The 23,281-nt window shown below is 41.7% G+C and overlaps 6 protein-coding genes across 6 annotated transcripts; 2 read left to right on the top strand and 4 right to left on the bottom strand.

Moving 5' to 3' along the window:
• Positions 1-3,830: 3,830 nt before the first annotated feature.
• Positions 3,831-4,161, bottom strand: EAF01_009124 (uncharacterized protein; the record flags this gene model as incomplete). The annotated part of the gene is made up of 2 exons (XM_038917380.1): positions 3,831-3,945; positions 4,058-4,161. The coding sequence occupies 2 exons, from the start codon at positions 4,159-4,161 to the stop codon at positions 3,831-3,833; spliced, it is 219 nt and encodes a 72-aa protein (XP_038766985.1).
• A 3,407-nt stretch (positions 4,162-7,568) lies between these two features.
• Positions 7,569-9,535, bottom strand: EAF01_009123 (uncharacterized protein). Its single transcript, XM_038917379.1, has 3 exons — positions 9,353-9,535; positions 9,086-9,305; positions 7,569-9,038 (listed from the first exon to the last, which is right to left on the bottom strand). The coding sequence occupies exons 1-3, from the start codon at positions 9,394-9,396 to the stop codon at positions 7,800-7,802; spliced, it is 1,503 nt and encodes a 500-aa protein (XP_038766984.1). The 5' UTR covers positions 9,397-9,535; the 3' UTR covers positions 7,569-7,799.
• Positions 9,536-9,889: 354 nt separating this feature from the next.
• Positions 9,890-11,302, top strand: EAF01_009122 (uncharacterized protein; the record flags this gene model as incomplete). Its single annotated transcript, XM_038917378.1, has 1 exon — positions 9,890-11,302. One exon carries the CDS (start codon positions 9,890-9,892, stop codon positions 11,300-11,302), a length of 1,413 nt encoding a protein of 470 aa, XP_038766983.1.
• A 1,938-nt stretch (positions 11,303-13,240) lies between these two features.
• On the top strand, positions 13,241-14,276 carry EAF01_009121 (uncharacterized protein; the record flags this gene model as incomplete). Its single annotated transcript, XM_038917377.1, has 4 exons — positions 13,241-13,293; positions 13,542-13,592; positions 13,662-13,711; positions 13,801-14,276. The coding sequence occupies 4 exons, from the start codon at positions 13,241-13,243 to the stop codon at positions 14,274-14,276; spliced, it is 630 nt and encodes a 209-aa protein (XP_038766982.1).
• A 2,016-nt stretch (positions 14,277-16,292) lies between these two features.
• EAF01_009120 (uncharacterized protein) lies at positions 16,293-18,207 on the bottom strand (the record flags this gene model as incomplete). The annotated part of the gene is made up of 2 exons (XM_038917376.1): positions 16,293-17,168; positions 17,236-18,207. 2 exons carry the CDS (start codon positions 18,205-18,207, stop codon positions 16,293-16,295), a joined length of 1,848 nt encoding a protein of 615 aa, XP_038766981.1.
• A 1,655-nt stretch (positions 18,208-19,862) lies between these two features.
• On the bottom strand, positions 19,863-22,538 carry EAF01_009119 (uncharacterized protein; the record flags this gene model as incomplete). The annotated part of the gene is made up of 6 exons (XM_038917375.1): positions 19,863-20,058; positions 20,116-20,802; positions 20,904-21,211; positions 21,361-22,020; positions 22,072-22,215; positions 22,434-22,538. 6 exons carry the CDS (start codon positions 22,536-22,538, stop codon positions 19,863-19,865), a joined length of 2,100 nt encoding a protein of 699 aa, XP_038766980.1.
• Between the last annotated feature and the right edge of the window lie 743 nt (positions 22,539-23,281).

The following is a 23,281-nucleotide window of genomic DNA, read 5'->3' as shown; positions in this document are numbered from 1 at the left end:
TAATAACTAAGTATAACAAATAAACGATTTGATTGATTAATGGATTAATTAATCGACGTGCAATAGAAGCTTGGGCAAAGCTTAAAAGTGGTTTAAGCCTTGAGATAAATCAGATCATCAATTGATCAAGGTCCAGAGTGATATCGGTCGTGGTACATGGATATGGTCGTGATGGTAGTGATGGTAGTGATGGTATAGATGGTATAGATGGTATAGATGGTATGGATGGTAGTAATGATAGTAATGATAGTAATGATAGTAATGATAGTAATGATAGTAATGATAGTAATGACAGTAAGAGTAATAATTAATGATCGACAATAAGAACAAGAAGCGGAATGTAACAACAACCAAGCTTTGAATGGTAATAGTACCGTACCGATTCTCAAAAAAGTGAGTGAATCTTGGACGAAATTGATATCGGAATAATAATGGAGATGATATAGAGATTGGTGATCCTCTTTGGGGGGAGGTTAGGTTGGTTGGTCGGTTGGTTGATTGACGGATTGACTGATTGACTGATTGACTGACTGACTGACTGACTGATTGATTGATTGATGGTTCAATATTCACAGGATCCAGTTGCCGTGATGTGATTGATGTGTGATGAATTACCTCTTGCTGATGAATGAAGATTTTCTTTTGCTTTCACGTCCTTTCCCTTCCTCTCCGTTGCTGTACTTCCTTCGTCCTGGTGTATCGATATCGAAATGTCTTGGATGCTTGGAAAGTGGCTTTTGGGGCGTCGTGGATGAAACTTTATTGGAGTCGCCTGGGAATTTGGTACTTTATGTGGTTTGATTTGGTGCAACACACCATGAGCATATAAAAAAGGTGATGGTATGATAGCGGACCTGAAAGACCGAGCGAGAGATGAAGAAAGTACTCAAATGGGTTAAAGTAAGCACCGAGTAATATGGACATATACAGTTAATGGAGATAGAAATGTAGAGGTAGGGGTGCCAAATAGATGTAATGAGGACCAAGCAGTAACCAGGGGGAGGAGGGAGAGAAGATGGGAGATAGTGTCAATGGACGGAGTACGGGATCAAGTATGGATGGAGAGAAAGATGGGGACAGGGTATTGTAGTAAAGTTCCAGATTGGCCGACGACCTGGCGCTTCAGAGACCGAGAATGGATACGGAAATGGGGTATTGGAGTATGTGATATGTATCATGTAGCGAGGGTAGTAGACAAATCTGTAAGTAGTAGTCGAAGTAAAGAGTGACAAGATGATCCGGCCAAGTGAAAGTGGATTGTCGATGGTTATAGATGAGGACCATAGATCGATTCTGTGTCCATCGTATGTATCGTTTTTATTCTTTATATGTCTTTGGATTCTATGATTGTCGATTCAAATGGAGGCGAGCCGTTCTTCAGAGTATTATACTCAACCCTTCCCAATATCTGTTATCTTCCCTTTCTCTCCCTGCTCTACTTTTGCGATTTATGCGAGATTCCCTACTCCGTAACTCAGTACAAATCAATCACGGCGGAATACTCCCATGAATGACAATTCTTTCCAACTAGTTCTTCTCGGCGCTCTTTGACTCATTCACATGTATGCGTCCAGGCCCTTTCTAAAATCCCGCGTTCTTCTTTCTCTTCGTTCGTCCGCTCGATGATGGGTTGGGTTATGCATACACCAGTAACCTCACAGCCAAATCCAGTACAAGGGCCCTGCTCAAATTTCAAAAAGATACCCTTCGTTTATTCGACCTGGACCTTTCGTATCCTGTCGGTTCCCCGTTGGTCTTGGTCTGAGATCGCTCGACGAATTATGGGATGGAGGAGTCAAAATATGCAATCGGTATGTAGGGTAATATATAGCTTCGTTCTATCGTCAAGTCGTTTTTAGATTCAGCCAAAAATGTAAGGAGTGCAGGTGGGTTAGAAAGATACTTCCAAACCAAACAACATATACACGAGAGATTTATGTTACGGAGATGGACAATTGAATGAGCAGTTGATTCTTCCGTGATTCCTTCTCTTTCCTCAATTTTCTCTGGGTAGAAATCGCGGTTTTATGAGGTGTCATCAGGATTGACCTAGACTTTGGGCTTGATCTCGTCGATGTAGCCTGATGTATGTGTGTATGGCTATGTATAATATTGTACGGCAATGTTCGATTTGATATCGTACTGTAATGTATGTATGTGACGGATGCTGATTGCCCCACCTTTTCTTCTGCAAATGCCCGATGAATTCTTCTTCTTCCGTCGGTCGTGGAGCTGCAGCTGGGCAGATTTCTTACTTACTCGGCTGCTAATTACAAGTGCATGATACGGTTATGTTACGATGAATCTTTGTTATCGATGCGATTATTCTTATGCTCGTCACTGTACGTGCGTGCATGCTTCATTTGGAGACTCCCAAACTCCTCAACTCCTAAATACTCCCCAAATCACTGGCATTGAAGAAGTATCGGTATGTAATACGTAATATACACATTATGTACAATTCTTGCCATCCAAATCAACTGCCTCAGACATAAAAAAGCCAGTAAAGATGATCCAAGGTTTCAAATTACCTGGTCGCCTGTGCAGACGCTCTACTTTCCCCGCGGCTGCATGAACTTCATTCACATCATGTATCCATGAACACGGCTCCTCTACAATGAAGCTTGACATCCTGCGCATCGGAATTTTCATGTTATGTATCTGTAGCTGAAGGCTGCATGAGTTGCCACCCCTTCCAGCTTCCACTTGTTACCGTTTCATTTCATTTCCTTGGTCCGGAGGTATATTCATGTATCACACCCATCTTCACCTTTCCACCTACTTCTTCCATACCGACCAAACAATCACCCACGATAGACATAGTTCTGTGTCTCTAACCCGCTCACCCTCCCGCGCGCTAATAGCGTTTAATTCCCCATTATGGGACCCTTCATACCTAGATCTAGCTATATGGCGTTCGATATATCATACCACTCTTGCCTGCTGACACTTGATGCGACCTCATGAGGTCCCCTTCTCCGTTATTGGTTGTTTAATTGGCTATTCTCCGTCTTGGCATCTCGATATCGGAATTGTTGGTTGGTAACTTACGAAAATCATCCACCGTAGCTCACTTAACTTTACGGAAGGAGAATCAACGGAGAAGGAAGAGGATTGAGAGAATGAAAGATCCCGTATAGGAAATGTGGAGAAGAGAGAAGGGGGAGGGAAAATTTCAAGTAAAGGAGTTCCTTGTGGAAGCCGAAAAGGGAGAAAACACGGGTAGTTACGTTCCCTTTCCACAATGAGGGGAAAGGTTGAGTTTCACACACGGGAATGTAGTGATGGTTTTGGTATCACATCACACACCCGTGCGAAGATAAATGAAGAGCTCTCGATCATTCGTTGTCTGGATCGAGACCTTATGTATGGTCATAGCAAGATAGATGTTTAATATGACAGTCTTGGACAGTTACTACTATTTAGAAATTCACCAATGAAGTCTCTTCATTTAGAAATCTCCGTACTCCGTCGGGGGTAGTTTAAAGTAAGTAGGCGTGGCAAGGAAACCAACAACTATCAGAGCACGACGCATCCAACAACCATCTAACACGAGCAACAACATTAACCAACAATTGCTAGGCAAAACATAACAGCCAACATAAGAATACGAAAATCTTGAATTAAGGGTTCTAGAGTTTCAACTTTGAGACAACCCAGCCAGATATCGATATGGAATTATCCACGATGCGATTGGGTGAAAATGAACGCACTGATTGTTTACATCCATGCGGGCCGTACTGCCGCTCACATGTAACGATGTATTATTCGTCTACTCATCTCTCTTGTCTCGTCCTTTCCAAATTTTCCCGAGGAAACGGAACCCTCTCTCATTCCCCGACAGTACCATGCCATATTATGCCCATGTACCTCCGTATTAGGTACTCGATAGTTTGAAAACCACAAGGCATGCCTGTAAGAAAGAGAATCGCCCTTGTTACGTATCTGTATTGTACAATGAGTGACATGGGGGGGGGGGGGGGGAGATCATGTTCACCATGTCATGACATCGATTGTACATTATTCACCTATTGAAATAATGCCCGTTAATACATACATATACATACCTCCGGACATTGCACCGAAGATATATTGACGTTGCAATGGGGTGAAAATGAAGCCATCCATTCGGCTTTGTCTACCCTTCCTCACATGCTTCATTGTCACAGCACAATCGCTACAAGATATTCCGTGGAGAAAGGTTTTTCTTCCTCCTTCTACTTACCATCACTCAATCGTTCTGATCCTAACGGTAACTCAACTTCCCGAGTTTCAACATGGCTTGCTTGCGTGCATATATACCCTTATCATGCAGGTCGCCTTCTACCATTACTCTTTATTGAATCTGAACCAATTCCATGCAATCCTGAAATTGAAATATCGCGCACCACTCCGTCTATCCGTTTGTTTGTTCGGTATCGTGACTAGGTTATAAATTAGGTGCATAAACATCATGTATGAGTATTGAACATTGCATTTCGTGATGATGAGCAAAACGATAGGGCAGGAAGAATTTTTCCAGGATAAGGAACAATTCATATGGATGGTTGGTTGCCAAGAATAGGGTCAGAGTAGAAAGCAGGAGTGTAAATAAAGTATAGTGACATTGATAGACGAGAAAAGCTATTTAGCAAGTGAAACTGGGATCATGGGTTCGGGGAAGCTACAGAGTGTCCCCTAGCATTCTTTCTATACGCATAACCTTTGGTCTACAGACTACTGCAGAATGAAGAATTAGACTTTTTTAATCATCGACTACGATGTAGGGATTCTATTCAAGATCCACCAATTGAACTTTACTTATAAATAATATCTATTAGACTTGCATTTGAATACATACGATTAGCTGGATGTATACACGTATTCGGTTATTGTACCTGAGCATGAGTAGGTACCTAGGTATTTAAATTATCAAGTAGTATTATCTTTATAAAAGATAAAAGACGGAACTAATAGGTAAGATTCATCTACGAAAGTACCAATTAGATCATTGCTCATCTCTCGAAATTACAGTTATTAAATTCTTCAATCTTACATACCCCTTCATCAAGTACCGATAATCACACTAATTTGATTTTAACGTACTAAAGACCTAACTACCTAACCACCGAACCTCTCAACCCACGCTCCCCCATGCTACACACCTGAATCTCAAGCCGATTCTACCATTAATGTTGATCTCTCCTCTCATCTTACATCAACACATCTATCATATCTCAAATGCTATCGCACGCATCCCGGGAAATAAGACCTACCCGCATCCTGACACCCGTACCAAGAGTCAAAGTACCTATCATCATCATGCATGACACAAAGTTCCATGCTACCCATATGACATCTATCATATTTCACAAAAGCTAATCAATATCATGAATGTGTGAGGAACGGTAGGTAGCAACCCCTCCGGCATTACCCCGCCAAGTTCACACCTAGAAAGAACCGAGTTGGCCCGATGCTACATGAATACACTGTTCCTACTTATTCCTCCCAAAAGATACACCACATGAAAGCCCTATCAACTATTGGTCTTCCACCCTTCTAAACTCCGGTGTCTCTGATAGGTTCTCATTATGTATACTACTGACTAGGGGTGAATCTCCCGCATGTTTAATCTGATGAAGATCGAGATTAGGTTATAGAGTACGAGATTGATTACTTTCCATGCATACCGTATCACATATTTTATACAGATGGGTTTAAGTATATTCCAAACCTAGCCAGCATGGCGAGGAGTAACTAAAAAAGTACCTCAAAGTGTGAATTTCGTATCCTCTACTTCTAATTTTGGATTCACTCTCTATCACACATCTTTATGTATATCCTACATGTTGTGAATAAAAGTTAATCAGATGCTGATCTCACACACATATCTGTTGATCAACAAACAGTCAGAGTCAGATCTTAATTTTCACCACATTTCCTCATTCTCGTGTTCAGCCGTTCGTGTTTTCTGCTGTACTTCTCTTATCCTGGATCTTGAAACCTTACTGATACATCAAGCTTCACTAGGTAGAGTAAACCAACCCCCTCACTTCCTGTTCTCTCCTCATATTCTCCTCTCCTACCTCCTCTTCTACCTCCCATCCATCTCAAATCCCTCGATCTCTCGACCAGGAATCCAATACTATCCGATTTTCAACGCATCCACGGCATACAATCACATCACATCACATCACATATCATCCCTGACCCTTCCATCCAAGGATCTCAAGCCCCCCCAAGCTCATCGTTTCCAGCCCATTGTAACCGTACCAACTTTCTTCACACCATGTTCATCAACACCATCTATCCGTTCCACACCAGATATCCCAAGATCAACACAACATACCAATCAGTTAATCCATCTATCAATCAAACATATCGAAAACTCCCAATCATCTACTAACAAGTAACACAAACAAATAAACACACTCCTTTAACCATGAAACTCATAACTCATTTCTCCCAGCCCTCGCTAATCGGTGTGTCCATCTCGATTCTTCAGCTAGCCGCAAAATGCACCTCTCTTTCTCCCCGCATATATACATACTTACGTACATATACATACATACACATCTTCACATACATACCTTCGATCCGGATTCGCACAACATACACATCATACATAGCACACATACCCAAAACATAGGATACAATCCATACATACACACATACCATCAATCAAATAATCACCATCCCCTTCCTCTCATCCTCCCTCTTCATCCTCTTCCTCTCCACCCAGAACCCAGTCTCCAAAACAAAATCCAAACCCCAAAATCTCAAACTACAAACCCTCCATAAAGCAAGGATTTCTCTCCCCTTCCCCAACACCACCTCCAGCACTCCATTAATCCCACATACATTCATTACCTTCATCTGCATACCCCCAAAGACTTTTTCTGTAAACCTTTATCCCTTCTTCTCTGAATCCGAATATTGCATTAATGGTACTGTAGTGTGAGAGTTTCATATGCGTGTGTATGTATATGTATATATGTTCAACCAGGTATGTGAGGATTTATATAGTATATCACATAAACAAACAGACAGATATCCACACAAACATACCTCCCTCCTCCCCCTTCCCCCACACCAAACGCCAAACGACAAATACCAAACCGTCAAAGAACCCCCTCAGCACCGCCTCATTCCCACAATTTACATCCAACCGAATCCATAATCCACATAACAACAATTTTCCCAAGCTATCACCCCTCCCCTCTGTCCCATTTCGAATCTTGTAGTTCGTTCGTAGTTCGTAGTTCGTAATTCACAATTCATCTAAATGAAGTCTCATCGTTTTACATTAAACCATAATTGTGTATCCACATCTCTACATTGTGTATATTACCATACATGACATGATACATAACATATACTGACCACTAACCCCCTATGTCCTTCCATTTCATCCTTCTACAACACTACCAAGCTACCAAGTTCTACTACTTTCTCACCCTTACCTTGCAATACATACATACACACATTGAAACTTTTCAGTGGGTTTGGAGAGAATCATCTTGATGATAAAAACTAATACCACATAGATGATAGACAGAAGACACATAATCGTAACACACGTAATAGATTCAAGCATGGACAAAGAAAATGAAATTTGTATGTCTCTGTTCATTAATATATGTATTTATGGTAGGTAGGTAGGTAGCTAAGGGGGGATACCTATCCATTGATCATAAGTCATCTTTCATCATTACCGTGATCTCCCTTAAGCTTCTTCATCAACTCCCGACTCCCATACACTCCATGTGATCTCATGGTATCAATATCGTACCTAATCTTCACCATGTTGATCAATCAAATCATCCCAACCATCCCTTTTTACCCCTTCCACCCATCGGGAATCTACCTCCCTTTTGTCCACCAAATCTCACGTTACTCGTGTTAGCTGGACTCATATATCCGCCCATAGAACCTGCATCCTTGTCCATATCCCCAATTTGATTGACATCGTTCATCCTAAAGCCCTCACTCTCTGCGAAAATGGTTTCATATAATGAACCTATAGCTGTAGTCCATTCATGCATTGCCTTGAGACGTTCTGCATCACTAGTATCCTCAATTTCAACAGTTCCATCTTGTTGATTGATCTTTCCATTGACTTTCTTATCGACGATCAAAAAGCCTAAAATATCTTGGACCTCCAAGACAGGAATCTTGAGAGCTTTGCCAATGAAATCAAGCTTGAATCGGGTGTAGGGGGCGATTAATTTTACCACGGCTTTGGTTCTCATATTTCGAGTTACCTCGTCAATGTTTTCGCGGATGAAGGAATCGGACATTAGATCTTTGTTGTTCTTTAAAACGTCTTCATATCTGTGAATATCATCTCTTTGATAGGCATCAACGAGATCGGTCATTGCGGCGATGCGAGGATCATTTTTATATGGTTTGGTTTCCTGGGATTCGAATGGATTGATATCGGATTTCATCAACATGGTTGTCAAAACAAGATACTTGAGAACCTGGATTCGCTGTAAAGATCCGGCTTCATCGTAATCTTTGAATGACTGAAAGAAATCACTCTGTGCATCCTTCCAGTTTTCCTCAGTCATATGCATCTTCCCACCACATTCTCGAATGATACCCATAATCCTAGGATGTGGTACTGCTGATTTGACCTTCAAAGCTCTTTCATATGAACGCTTCAATTGCTTGTTATTCTTCGTTTCGGAATGCATTTGAATCTCGAGTGCGTAGATCTCCAAAGAGTAGGTGCCCTTGCTTGGATCATCTGTACCATCTTCCAATTCACATGCCTTGCGAAGCTCTCGTAATTTCTTTGTTGTCGCAGCGTAGTCCTTGCGGTCGAGGCAGAGTTTCGCCAGCTTGATACTAGTTTTCAACCACAATCTTTCGTTGTTGGTACTTTGAAAAGATTGTAGGGTATTTGAATAAAATTTCTCCATGCATTTCCTCGCTGCATCGTCTTCAGTCTTTTTCTCGATAAAGTCGAGGATATTGTTGATAGATTTTTCCGAGTAGTTTCGCGTTACTGCGGATTTGACATAGGTAAGAAGTTCAAGATAATGTTCAACAGCCTGATGAATTGTTAGATATGATCATCCGGAACGGACAAAAACCATACCTTATCATATAGAGCAAGATTGAATTCCATCTTTATGGCTTGTTTCAACCCTTTAAATCCCCAATCGCCTTTCTCTTGCTCGAGAGCTGGAATTCCTAAAAACTCCTCAATCGCACCTTCAGGATCTGTAGATTTCATCTGTTTCGCATTGTAGTATTTGTTTTCAATATCGACATCAGCATCCTCCTCGTCATCATTCTCTTCATATTCGAAGTCATATCTATGAACGTTAGCTAACCATCGAATGTCTGGTAAGGCTTCACATACTCCTCCTGGTCTGAATCTTGCATGAAATCATCATCGTCAGACATATTTGCGATCCTTTTGCTTTTATTGTAGGGCGAGAGTATTGAATGCGAGGATCTGTATTGATAAATTATGGTCGGGATTATTCAAGAGAATTTGGAAGTTTCGTAATGACGAGTTTAAAATATCGCGGAACGTCAAAGGTTGAGTGAGGTACAGTACAGTGAGTGATAAGGCTGCGTGTTGTTTGCCTAGAGCTATCCCCGCAGTCTTGTATGATTGGCTACAAATCGCTTAGCGTCCATCCTGCCTTTCTAATTTTGAAATGCTTCCGCCTTGCGATGAAGATCAAACATCTGTTTGTATTTTATCGTCAAGAAACATCGCAACTCATACTCAGCGCAGTTCTTGATTGCGATTAGTTTTATTTTGGCTTTCATTTCATCACTTCATTCTTCGATTTCCATATTGGGTATTTCTTGTGTGTAAAAACGTCCTCACCTGCGACCACGATTTATCTTGAACTTGGTTCTACAATAACGTCACACAACTTTCAAAATGGGTGGCGATCTCAATTTGAAGAAGTCATGGCATCCCCATTTGATGAAGAATCAAACGCGAGTATGGGAGGAAGAAAAGAAGGCTCTCGAAGAAAGAAGACGTACGGAACAGAGGATCAAGGAGCTTAAAGAAGAACGAGCGAAGGAAGAGATTCAAAACAAACTCGAAGCCGCCGGATCGAGAAAGCGAGTTGATCGTGTCGATTGGATGTATCAAGGCCCATCAAGTGGTCAAACTGGAACCACTGAAGAGATGGAAGGTTATCTTCTTGGAAAGAGGCGCATTGATGGATTAATCAAAGGCACAGAGCACAAAAATCTCGAGAAACAAGCCTCCGAGGCTAGTTTCATGGCTTTACAGAATGCGAATACTCTACGAGACACAGCAGCTAAGGTTCGTGAAGATCCTATGCTTGCTATCAAAAGACAGGAGCAGGCTGCATATGAGGCTATGATGAATGATCCGATCAAACGACGCAAACTACTCGAATTAGCTGGGCAGGACACCAAGGAAGTTAAGCCGAAGAAGGAAAGAAAACATCGTCACCATCATCGTCATCATGATGACGACGATGAAGAGCGAAGACGAAAGCGTGGGAGAGATGAAAATAGGGATAGCCGGGAAGATGATCGCAGTCGCAAGCGTCGCAGAAGTGGTGATAATTACGATGACGATAGAGATCGCAGAAGTCGCAAACACGAATATCGACGACGTTCAGATTCATATTCAAGATCCCGTTCCCCGGTCGAAAGACGAGATAGTTTTGGCAGATCACGAAAACCAAGATCAGCATCACCAGATAACAGAGAAAGAGAACGGCCAGTAAAAGAAAGAGACTACGATCGCCGAAGACCTGTGTCACCCAATGGACGTCAAAATAACAGACCAGACAGGGATCAAGACAAAAGACAGAGAAGGAGAAACAGTTCATCTCCAGATTCCCGATCCCCCACTCCAGAACGACGAAGGTCCCCGGACAGGAGAAAATCTTACCCAGCAGATAGAGAGGATAGAAGGAATGGTTACGGCGGAAGGGATAATGGGAATAGATACGATAATCAACGTAATGGAAATGATTATGGCAGACGCGATGATAGAAGACCTCAAGGTGGACATCAGCAGCCGAATGGACCTTCGGAAGAAGAGATGGAGGCCGAGCGACAAAAGAAATTGGCCGCTATGCAGCAAGATGCATCAAGTCTGGAAACCGATCGGGAGAAGCGATTAAAAGCATTGGAGGAACAGGAGAAGGCCGCCCATGAAGCTGAGGATCGAGCACGAACAAACACATCAAAGTACTCGGATAAAGGCGATTTCATCAATGGTCTCAATCGAACAGCTGGAAATATGAATCTCGGTGATCGAATCGGGCGTCGTGCAGGACAAGGATTTATCAAGGAAGAGGAGTGATTTTTATTTTTATTTCTATTTGTTTATGTGGAAGACAATGGGGATGTGTTATTGCTCGAATACCCTTAAAGTATGGCAGGTTGCATGGGTTTTCCATTGTCATTGGAACTTGATGACTCGTTGCTGTTCTTATGCTTTTATTATTGCGCAAGATTGCAGATTAGAAAAGCAATTGTAATCTAAGCTTCCAATTTGGAAAGTCGAAATGCCTCTCCACCTCGCGCCCACTCGTAATGTTGATTGATCCACCCTGAACAAGGCAAGACTCATTTATGGACCCGCGGCTCTATGAAGTGTATAGCAGCAATTTCCTCCTTTTCATGGATTGCCCACCTTCCCCCATGTGTCGATCATCCGCTTGGTTCCATCAATTTTTCTCTCTCTTATTAAATTTACAGTTTTCAAGCCACGCGAAGTGTCAGATTAAATTCCCGGGAATCAGCCACAGTGTTAATTTGTTATTATGTACTACCTAGGTATCCATGGATATTATAGAGCATTGAAAAGAATATATATAGTTAGGCAAGTGGTTGATAACATAAACTGGAATTTATAGGTTGCCGATTGCAGACCAGACAGTTAATATGTACCGTATCTAGATGCTTTGTTAAAATGTAAATAAGATACGGAGTATAACCTTTTCTCATAACTCCAGAATCTTCATCTCCATCTCTTCCCCACGATATGACATATCTACCCCGTCGGTACTTTCTCCAGCTCCGGAGTGATACCTCTCTCGTGCGTGCGAAGGATTTCCTTTTCTGGCTGCACGAGTTCTTTCCCCTCCCCCAATGGCTAAATTGTCACTTCGGATATACGGTAATTGTTCGCATCGTGCTTGAATACGACTAGATAGGTATCAGGTATGTACTATGCAGCTGTGTGTATCTGTGTATCTGGTAAGTTTAACCTTTCTTCGCAAAAGAAAGGAATGCGTGACAAGGTAGGTCAAGAGCAATCATGTGGAAAATGCACACAGCTGGACTTGAAGAAAGTTTGGGAAGATAGACTACCTACTGGTAGAGTGTCATCTGATGGGATTTTGTTACTGTATTACTTCATTTACTTTATTAGAGTTTTTGAGGACTTTGTGGTGTTGATTCTTTCAGGATTTGGGGATGGATGGTGTTATTGCCTATTGAGATAGAGATAGATAGATACTCTGTAGATGATGACAAGGCATACATTCAATAATACTTTGTGTGTTTGACTAGCTCTAATAAATGTCATTTCAAGTAAGCATTGATCCAGCTCGTTTTATATGTACTAGATAGATATCAAATATTATATACGGAATAGACTCGCGCAGAAATTCCTTACCTGGATAAGATAGGTATTGGAAATTAATAATAAGGTTATTGTTATCATTGATTTTTCTAGTGACCTTTTCTTATATTATATCGATGCTCACAGTTATTACATATAACTATAGTCATTACATTTACATTTACAATTGTAATTGTAATTGATTCGAATTTCGATCTGAATTCACTATTTATTTTCTCTCATCTTTCTTTCACTTCTTCAATTGATTTACATCTACTCATAACTATATATATATATACATCATTAATATACTAATCAATTGATTCCTACCCACCCACCCACACACCCACCACTACCACCACCACCCTAGTCATTCTTTGGCCTGGCCCCTTTAAGGCTCAATCCTCGGTCTATCCATTCACCCATCCACATCCATCCCATCCAGTTATCCAGTTATCCAGTTATCCAGTCATCCAGTCATCCAGTCATCCAGTCATCCAGTCATCCAGTTACTTTTCAATCCTGGAATCATCATTTTCATCCTTCATCCTTCTGCCATCAGATTGTCACATTCTCCCATCACCTACGAAACACATACTACTCGAGAGGTCTTCCTTCACGTAACATATCTACATCCTTACCCACCAAATCTTACTTCATATCATATTCACTATGCCGTGCGGACTCGGAGGTTCAAAAACTACCCAGAGGAAATTGGTCTTATTGTATGCTATATCCTACTTTTACTTATTTGTATTGAAGAGTCTTACCGTGGAATTATGTACAAGCAATTCTATCACATGGATCAAATTATGCGACGAAAGTACAGTCGGGGGTTGAGTCGCATTGGAGGCGCAGTGGTGGAAATGATATATTCAATTTGTTACTGCGATTACGACTTCAATCGATCCACCGTCGAGGATTGGATTCCAAAAGGAATGAAAAGATTGCTAACAGTATTTTGTTATTATAGAGGGGATGGTGCTTGTGGAAAAACGAGTTTACTAAACGTTTTTACGAGAGGGTAGGTTTGAGATTCTTATGACGTTATCTTGGAATTATCATCACAGAGGAACTGATGATGGAATTTTAGATATTTCCCAACGGTATACGAACCTACAGTTTTTGAGAACTATGTTCATGGTAAGTTTGACAATTTCCAATTCCCGCATTCTTTCATGACTACGTCATCATCTCTGCGGAGTACCGACTCACGTTCCTGCGCAATCTAGATATCTTCGTCGATGGCACACATATCGAACTTTCTCTATGGGATACAGCTGGGCAAGAAGAATTCGATCGATTGCGTTCGCTCTCCTACGATGATACGCACGCAATCATGCTTTGTTTCTCCGTCGACTCGAAAGATTCCCTCGAAAACGTCGAGTCCAAATGGGTAGGCGAAATCGCTGAGAATTGTCAAGGTGTCAAACTCGTTTTAGTCGCGTTGAAATGTGATTTGAGGGAACAAGGTGCAGACGATGAAGCGGCAGAGGGTGCAGAAGGTGCAGAACCAAGAGAAAAGAAACCAATGATCGATTACAATCAAGGCTTGGAGGTAGCGAGGAGAATCAATGCGCTCAGATACTTGGAATGTTCGGCGATGAGGAATAGAGGAGTCAACGAGGCGTTTACCGAGGCAGCGAGAGTCGCATTGAGTGTCAATCCAAATGGGGGTGATGGGGATGGAAAGTGTGATGTCATGTAGGAGGTGTGTAAAGGTTGCGGTGATCTCGCTTTTGGAAAGGGGATGCGACCTACTCTTCATTTCTTGTTCTGGGTTTTCGGGAAGGCAGGCTGGCGTTGGAGGCTCGAGCGTGCTTAAGTGGTACATATAATTTTACTGGAAGTAGAAGGACACTCTCAAAGTGCTCTTCTGAAAGATTTCTTCGAGTCTAATTTCGGAATAGGTTTACAGCGGGATGATGCAATGGGTGCTGCATACCTACTTTTTCTCTCTTCCTATTTCAATTCTTAGGGATGAAATGTGGAAGGGGATTCTTCAATTCATGAACATATAACTTCAACTTTTGACTTTTTGACTCTTTTTCCTTTTTTTCTTTTCTTTTTCTTCTTCTTCTTCTTTTTCTTTTTCTTTTTCTTCTCTCTTCTCTTCTTCTTTCGCTTCTTCCTTCGAAAATCCTTAGCGCTGGAGTAAAGAAAAGTATTATGATGGGGGGATGGGGTTGCGAGAACGAATAGATGGGGATTTGTATGGAAGATTGAAGAAGGTTTTGAGGTGTAGAGGGATTATTTTAGGGGTCAAGAGGGCTAGGAGAAAGGAAGGGATAGATGATGGGGTTTAGGGGTTGGGAGTGGGTGGTTGTATATCCAGGATGAATGGATGTGTGATTGGGTGGATGATGGATAGGATAGAATTGAGATATTAGGATAGGATAGAATATCTATTTACTGGTAAGATTGCAATTTTAGTAGATGTTGGAGATGTAGGAAAAATAGCAAAAGTAGATAGATCTGTAAATAGCAAATGTGGGATTGATTGATGGATCGATTGACTGATTGATTGATGTTTTGTATGTATAGGTATATGATTTTTACTTTTATGTGAAGATAAAATGAGGAGAATTTGTTTATGGAAATTTATGTAGTTGTTTTTGTTTTTAGGGTTGAGAAATAGAAAGATGGGATGAATGATATAACTTAAGAGAGATGAAATAAAATAAGATGAGATGAAATAAAAGAGATGAAATAGAATGAAAGATATAAAATAGAAAGAAAAAAATATAAAATAAAATAAAATAAAATAAAACAAGATGAGAAGAGAAGAGAAAGATTATAAAAAGTATAAAGATATAAGTTAGAATAAATCTTTATTATAACTTGTAGTATTTAAATGAATAAGTAAGTAAACAAATAACAGTTTTATTGTTATTTATATAATATCTATTTCGGGCTGAGAATTTTAATTAATAAAGAGATAGGTGGTAAGTAGGTAATAAATAGATAGATAGGGATATGAATATAGTAAGGAGATAATCATACTAAGAAGGGGAGTGGATGAGTAAATTAGTAAATGGGAATAGATGAGAAATGAATAAATAAATAGATATAGAATGGAGATGAGTAGTTTAAGAAGGGGAATAGATGAGGAGATATAGAAAGAGAATAGGTGGATGAGTAGAAGGGAGTAGATTGAGAGAGAATGAATAAATAGAAGAGGAGTAGATAAGTAAGTGAATAGTTAGATTATAGAAGGGAAATAGATGAGTATATAGATGAGTGGATTATAAAAGGGAGTAGAGGAGTAGATAAGTAAGTTAAGAAGATAAATCAAAAAGTGAGTGAACAGATAAATAAGTAAATTAGTAACGAATCGAAATAGAAGAGGAGTAGGTAGGCAAGAAGAAATATAAGGTGTAGTTGTTGAAGATAGATAGATATGTGTTATTCGTTATGTAGATAGTAATTAGATAAGAAGTATTGAGATGAATGATGTGATGGTATGTAGTTTGGTATTATGTGTAAAACAGATGGATGACTAGAATGATCAGGTGGATGCATGAATAGACCGATAAATTAGTCGACGTGATATGGTATAAGGTATATATTATATAATGAATTACACTTATCATTAAAGAATCAAAGAATCAAAGAATCAAAAAACTCAACACTATACCCGTGAAACACAATCCCCAACACCTTTACTTTTATCAACGCCCAATTTTCACAGCATAAATATACCCCCAATCCAAAAAGCAAAAATTTATCCCTCTTTCCCAAAATCCCCTTTCAATCCCATTTCTACATCCCTTTTAAAAATCCACCATCCCTTTTCCGCCTTACCCTTTGCATTATTCGCAATTTGCTTTCTCCTTTTTCTCGGATAATTAACCGGACTCTCGCCTCCTACAAAAATAGCCACGTCATAAAACAGACCTCCAATCAACGCACCCGTGATTGTTGCGCCCCAAGCTCCATAAATCCACCACGCATTCGAGACAGTGAAGACTTCGCTACCGTAACCTACTGCAGCGGTGGCGAGACGCGGGCCGAAATCTCGGGCCGGGTTGAGACAGGCGCCGGTGGTGTAGCCGAAAGCCATGGTGAGCACGGTGACGACGAGACCGACGATTAGCGCGTGCATACCTGCTCCTGGAGGCGCGTTCGAGTCATCTCCGAGGGCAAGAACGGTGCAGGCGAGAATGGCGGTGGCGACGAATTCGTTGAAGAAACTCGCAGAGGGGCTAGCGAAGGATTGGGGTTGTGTGTAGAAAGATGTGCCTGTGCCTCCAGCTAATAGATCGACTACTTGGCCATTGCCGAGCATGCCACCTGTAGCATTGTATGTGACAATCGCATCTTTGTAGATGCCGTATGCGATGAGTCCGGCAAGAAATCCACCGAAAATTTGCGCGAGAATATATATAAATGCTTTCCGTATGGGGAAGCCTCTAGATATACATAACATAAGGGATATGGCGGGATTAAGATGAGCACCGGAAATGCCACCTGCGATGTAGATACCTATTGTGATACCTAAGCCCCAAGCCCAATTTGTGGATTGGTAATTGCCTGAAGTGTCTGCCGATGTTTGAACAGCAAGATTAGTGGCTATACCAATGAGGATTGCTATCATTGTCTATGGCTTCGTTAGATGGGTCACATCACTTATGTGTGGGAACACCACTGGAAGATCAATGACTTACCGCTAAGCACTCGGCTAATGGCTCACGAAATCTTTCACGAATTGCTGCCAGAGCATTGTGATTGTCTCCTTCCTCTTGGATATACTGCTCCGCTTCTTCACTACTCAAAGACCATTCATCGTCTTCTACCTTATCTCCTCTCTCCAAATCAAGCCCATCATCGTTCTCGTCGTTTGCAAAGTCTGCACTTTGTGTTGTGGTATGATGAGTAAGCGTTGATCCTGAGGGACGTTCCTCAACATCAGAAAGTCGAGTCGTATTTTGTCGGCCCAAGTCCCCTTCCCCATCATCCTGAGGAGATCTCCACTCATCCATAGGGTTGTCTCTCTCGGCTAGCGGAGTGCCATTGTGATCCAATATCATATTATCCGAATCCTGTCTGTTAGATCTATAACTTTGTCTCCTTCCTCTCTCTTGTTGTTGATGTCCATAACCTCGGTTCTCTTCATTCCTACCAAGTCGATTCGATTTCTTTTTCGACTGTCCTTTCCTCTGATCCTCAATCATTCCAAGTTGCGGTATAGCCTCAGAACTTCCAGGCTCTGCATTTTCTGCCTCCTTATTCTCGACCGCGCCCTGTTTCCCTCGTCTCATTCCCGGCCGGACCACTCGCGGGAGAGGTTTCGCCAATCCCCATACCGGCTGATCCTTTGGTTTTTGGTAGTTTGGATTGAAATCGTAATATTCTCTGTCGACATAATGAGGTTCCCGTTGAACCCCACCATTATTACCAGCTAAGGAGTATTGCGGTCGATCTTCGAGTGGTGTATTATTTGTTGGCTGACGTACTCCATGGGGCCGTAAACTTGGCATATGTGATCTTTTAGAGCCGTGGACCTGTCCATTTGGACGAACATTTCTCGTGGATCTCGTGGTTCTTGTAGTTCTTTGTGTATCAACGCTGCCCTCTCTGACTGATGGCGCTGGAGTGTTTTGACCAGTCTCTCGCCCCTCGTCGTGATGCTCTGCCATGAGAACGCCGATTATAGTTGGTGTTGCCTCTCTTCACGCACTTACACACACAATACCAAAGGGCAACAAGATAAAGAATGAATCTCTACGATTGAATAAAATACACTTACAAGAGGTTTCCCACTTACCTTGAGTACTGTGGCCTCATATAGCATTATGTGGAAGGCGAGTCCTAATTGAAAAGTCGTCGTAATTTCATCGACGGAGGGGAATTTTGTGGGTAGGATTGATATCTGACAATGGCAAAGAGAAAAAGTTAAATGTTGAAGCCATGCTTTGATTCAGTGTGTGGATCATTCGGAGCTATTGGTCCTTGGTGGGAAAGAATTTTTGTGGTCCTACCGGCTTCCAATACTGTACCGGTATTTGCAGGTTCCTGTCGATTCCTTTTTTAAAGATTTCGGAATCAACTTCCATTCATATGGGACAAGGCGAGATCGACATGTTAGAAAAGGATGAGGGGGGAAATCCTAAGAAGCTTGTTTTTGCTCTTCGGCTCTTTGGCTTTAATCTGTGTGGTTCAATTCCTGGTAAAAATTGATTACACGTGACATCGGTCCGATTCTATCAACTTAACCGAATTTTCCCTTATGAATCGAGTGAGATGAGTCAGTCCACTTCATGGCTGTGATTCGTGAAGTGGGAGTAGAATCTCCTTGGTCTCTTCATTCATTATTGCAAGATGATACAAAACACGCAATCGGGCATCTCGAATCTCCATCTCTTCTTATATCAAAACCATTACTCATCAAATGTCCCATGTATTCTTATTCAAGAGCTCATGACATACAAGGATAACCTACTTCTTCTTTGGACATGATCGACCCTTCAACTAAGACACTTTCGTTCGTTTCTTCTTCTTTGCTGCACCTCTTTTTGGCATTTGATTTCAACTTGCGGAGTATAATCTCCACAAGCCTCGTTAAATGACACTGAAAGTGGGCTCCTAGTGCTGTTATGAATCTTATGATATACCTATTGAAGTATCCCGATCGGACTTTAAACTCCTGCATTTGTTGGAAAAGGGTGCATTTCCGCGGTCAATATCTATTTCATCACATCGGACATGAAACTACTATTAGGTTACCTCAAGTTATAATGCATATGAGGGGCTATCGATCATATACTTGAGCGCACCAGATTTTGAATTCTCATGTCGTTCACAATGGCGAGTGTGATTGTTTCACTCTCACAAGCTTGACGACAGAGTAAGTGGACTTTGAATGGAATAAGCACACCAGCCTTAAACTTGTGCATCTATCGAAACGGCAAGAAGTACCGACTTTGCGGATAACTGCGTCTTGTCTGTAACAACAATGCTTTCTTGATCAAGATACCGAAAGGATTGAATATGAAGGAAAGGTAGAACTTATTCTCAAACAATGCGAGTATATCGCAAAGGGTCTGGGTAAACTTGGGGCTCTCGTGCCACTACTTTCAAGTTCTTTGTATGGCAAGCATGAAATGGGAATTCAAGGAATTCGTTGCAAGCATCCACGTTCTCCTGGAGTTATGCAGGATCGACTTTTAGAATGCGCATGGATAGGGCCAAGTAATTTCACTACCGTAAAAGCTATAGCAAGATGTCGAATTTCTCAACCGACGGGCCAGTCCCTTCGTTACCCACAGTTTATTCATCCCAAAATAATCACCTTTTACGTCATCATCGGAAACTCTTGAAAGCTCGACACCAAATTGTTCCAATTCTTAGAGTTTGTGATCCACCCGATCATCTCGAGCAATTTGCTCACATAGCCGTTGATGTCATTGACATCTATTTGCGTGTCGTCCCAGGATACCACACAGCAGAAGCGTTCCGCACTTGCCATACCGCAGTTCCAGAAAAAGCCACTATGTATTTTGAGTTAGTAACCGTTTTTAAATCTTTGGAATACCAAGATCTCTCACCAGTCAGGCCAGTCCATTCTTCCCAAAGGTTTCAGATTCGAACAATCTCCAACACTAGAATCGAGATATCTCAGGCTTAAATCCCAATTGAATACTTGTCGCATCGCAGCCTCTGTCACAATAGGCCCCTCGTCTTCGCCTAGCTTCCTCAGAATTTTGAACCATGGTGCGTGAGCGTGCGAACTCAATGCTTTCTCGTCTTCGCTGATTCTTGTTAAAAGTTCACCACAAGTTTCTTTTGGCTTGATCTGTATCATATTCATGTTCCGAGTCAAAGTGGGGCCATCAATGCTCATGGCAGGAGGCAGGCGATCTGCAATCCACTCTGGTAGGAATGGCCAATTACGACCTGCGTCGAAGCTCTTGAAAATTGCATGCGGCTCTCCCGTTTGTATGACGTTGAGAATGGAGATAGCAGTTTTAACGATGACTGGTGCTTGGATAAAGTGCTGCATCCGAAGTCGCTCAATACCAGGATGATCCTGCATTTTCGTGAGTCTTAGTCTTGGCTGCGAATTTATGTTAAGCTTCCTTCTTTTATTATTACGGGTGATAAAATCTTTCGATCTTTTTTCATTCCCAACCATCCAACCAGGAGCTCGTTTTGGTGGCCATAGAGCTTCGGTAATTCTCGAAATGCCTCGAAGCCTCCTAATATGAAAGTTAACATCTGAAAGGGCGAGTGAACTATCTTGGTATTGTTAATACATATCAGCGACAAGTCTAGAGGGCGTGCCAGGGTAGCCATTGCCTTTGGTTTTTGTATAAACATATCAAAATCGCTGTACAATCCATAGGCGAACAATGCATCAAAGACGGAATGATTTAGAGCCAAGATCAATGCTGATGTATTTACGCCCTCAACGTCTGTAATTATAGCTTGGAACATTCGATCTTCAAAGTTTTGATCGGAATCATCAATGAGATATTCTTGGTTTTCTGACTCGTGAAAGACACTCTTTTGCGAGATCAATATGTCGTACACAGCCTGAGATGGACAGAGGACCGCATGAACACCTGCCGCACCCGAAACTTCGACCAAAATTGTACGCAAAACCGGTCTGGTCAGAAGGCATTTTTCTAATGCTACACGGACCTAGCTAGAACTGCGATCTTTTATTTCGAAAGCTATTCTGTGGCGATATGATTGTGGTCTTTGTCCTTTCGCAAACTCCTAGAATGTGTCTTTGATTGCCAAAATATCTCCTATGTCAGTCTCCCATGTCAAATCGAACTTTTGCAAACCTGCGTCAGCCGCCTCGGCCCAAGTATGATGATTTGGGCGCATAGTTCCCCATGCATCGAATCTGGTAATTCCGTACAGGATTGATTAGATGCAGTCGGATTGCTTTGGCTCTCACTAAAATTTACGTTATCTGAAAGCAAAGCAGGTGAGTCTCCACGATAGTTTCTGTCAATAAGAAGCTTTGCTTGCTGCTTAATGGTATTGTTTCTCTCTAAATCTGGCAAGTACATTCTCTGACCAAGTCTGGTCCACAAGATCTTGCAAAGCCTCAATCTTGTAATGCTATCGGCAAAATTTGTTACATCATCTTCGACTGAAATGTCATCTGGGGCTGCGTTCATAAGTTCGGCCCAGATTTCCTGCAAGTGAGCAATTACTTGCTCGCTGGAGTTTGTTCTTTTCGTTTCTGAGATTGTGGCAAAATGCTTGTTGACGATTTCATTTAATTCCACCTTCCGAATCTTTCCTGTCGCAGTCATCAGAAATGCTTTCAGATGAAGGTCATCTAATGTTATAATAGAAAAGGGTGCATGTGTCGGACCCAAATTATCGATTATACTTTTGGTTATATACGATTTGGTGACTTCCTTCGGATAAGACTGCAAGACTGCGACAGTAACCTCGCCAGCTATGGAATCCACGATGCCAATCACTTGAGCCTATAATTTTCAAGGTCAGTGTAAAAAAATGTCTCAAGGGTTGGTACTCACAGTTATGCCGAGGTCCTGAAGGCAATATTCAATCTTTGACGGGACCAAGTTCTTACCCACACGAATGATGATGTCTTTATATCGTCCACTAATGTAGAGGACATCATTTCTGTCTATCATAGCTTGATCACCGGTAATAAACCACTGTCCAACGTCATCTGTGTAAAACGATTTTGAATCTACACCATTCAAATATCCATCAATGACTGAAGTCCCGCCATGTGAAGTTCTCCAGCTTCGTCATTATTCAATGGCACATAAGACTTTGGAGAACATATTCTTAGTCTAGCACCAGGTAAAGCTTTCCCCACTCCGAGATGATAGCCGTTATTAAGCATTGGATCATCACGCCTCCAGCTTACCATAGGAGAGCCCTCCGTCATACCAAAGCCTTGAATAACTGCCTCACTATCAAGTTGCTCCTTGCAGAACCTCGCATCTTCATCTTTTATCAATGTTCCTCCCATTGTCACGTACGATAGAGACAGTGAATTCTTGTTAGGAAATTCTGCATGTGCGACAAGTGCTTTTACTAATGGGGAACGGCTCTAACATGTGTGATATTCTCCTTTTGAAGCGCTCGTAGGGGGGCAGTCACATCGAACCTTTCGGTAGCAAACACTACAGAGCTTCCATCCCTCCAACCTCGTATAGCTTGACCCATTGCAAAGATATGCCACATAGGTGTGTGGATGAGCCACTTGCTCTGACAGCTGTTTTTTCGGGCAACAGGATCACAGTCGTATGCTGCTAACCATATGTTTGATGCAGTGTGAGGGCATCATTTTGGGACCGAAGTTGTCCCACTTGTGAAGAGGATCATTGCGAGTTCCCGGCTAAGTTCTGTACCATCATCATTCAAAGGAGCAAATGAAACGTTTTCCGTCGGCAAGTTGCCCATTATCCCAGGCAGTGAATGCCAATTCTTCATCCTTTCTGAAACTTTCGAAAGTGATATTCGAACTTTGACGTTTTCCAGAATTTCAAGGATTGGGGACATGTCTAGGTCTAAAACAACTAAGACTTGAGGGGGAGCTAGACTCAGATAATGCATAATCTTGATCCGAACTTCTTGGATCCAACGGTACAAATGGCATTCTGAGCCTCGCGGCAGCCCACAAAAATAAGACCCATTCCGCGGAATTCCAAACGTAAGCTACAAGATTGCCACCCTTAGTACAGCCACGCTGTTGCAACCATATTGCCAATG

The sequence above is a fragment of the Botrytis porri genome (genome assembly GCF_014898465.1).
Source record: "Botrytis porri strain MUCL 3234 chromosome Unknown BPOR_013, whole genome shotgun sequence".
Classification (NCBI taxonomy): Eukaryota; Fungi; Ascomycota; class Leotiomycetes; order Helotiales; family Sclerotiniaceae; genus Botrytis; species Botrytis porri.
The sequence above is the reverse complement of the archived record's forward strand: the minus strand, read 5'-3'. Positions and strand labels throughout refer to the sequence as shown.

Coding starts and splice junctions, on each gene's coding strand:
- EAF01_009123 (XM_038917379.1), bottom strand. CDS start 9,396: ATGTCTGACGATGATGATTTCATGCAAGATTCAGACCAGGAGGA. Junction 9,306..9,352: donor CAAGATTCAGACCAGGAGGA/GTATGTGAAGCC, acceptor TAACGTTCATAG/ATATGACTTCGAATATGAAG. Junction 9,039..9,085: donor ATCTTGCTCTATATGATAAG/GTATGGTTTTTG, acceptor ACAATTCATCAG/GCTGTTGAACATTATCTTGA.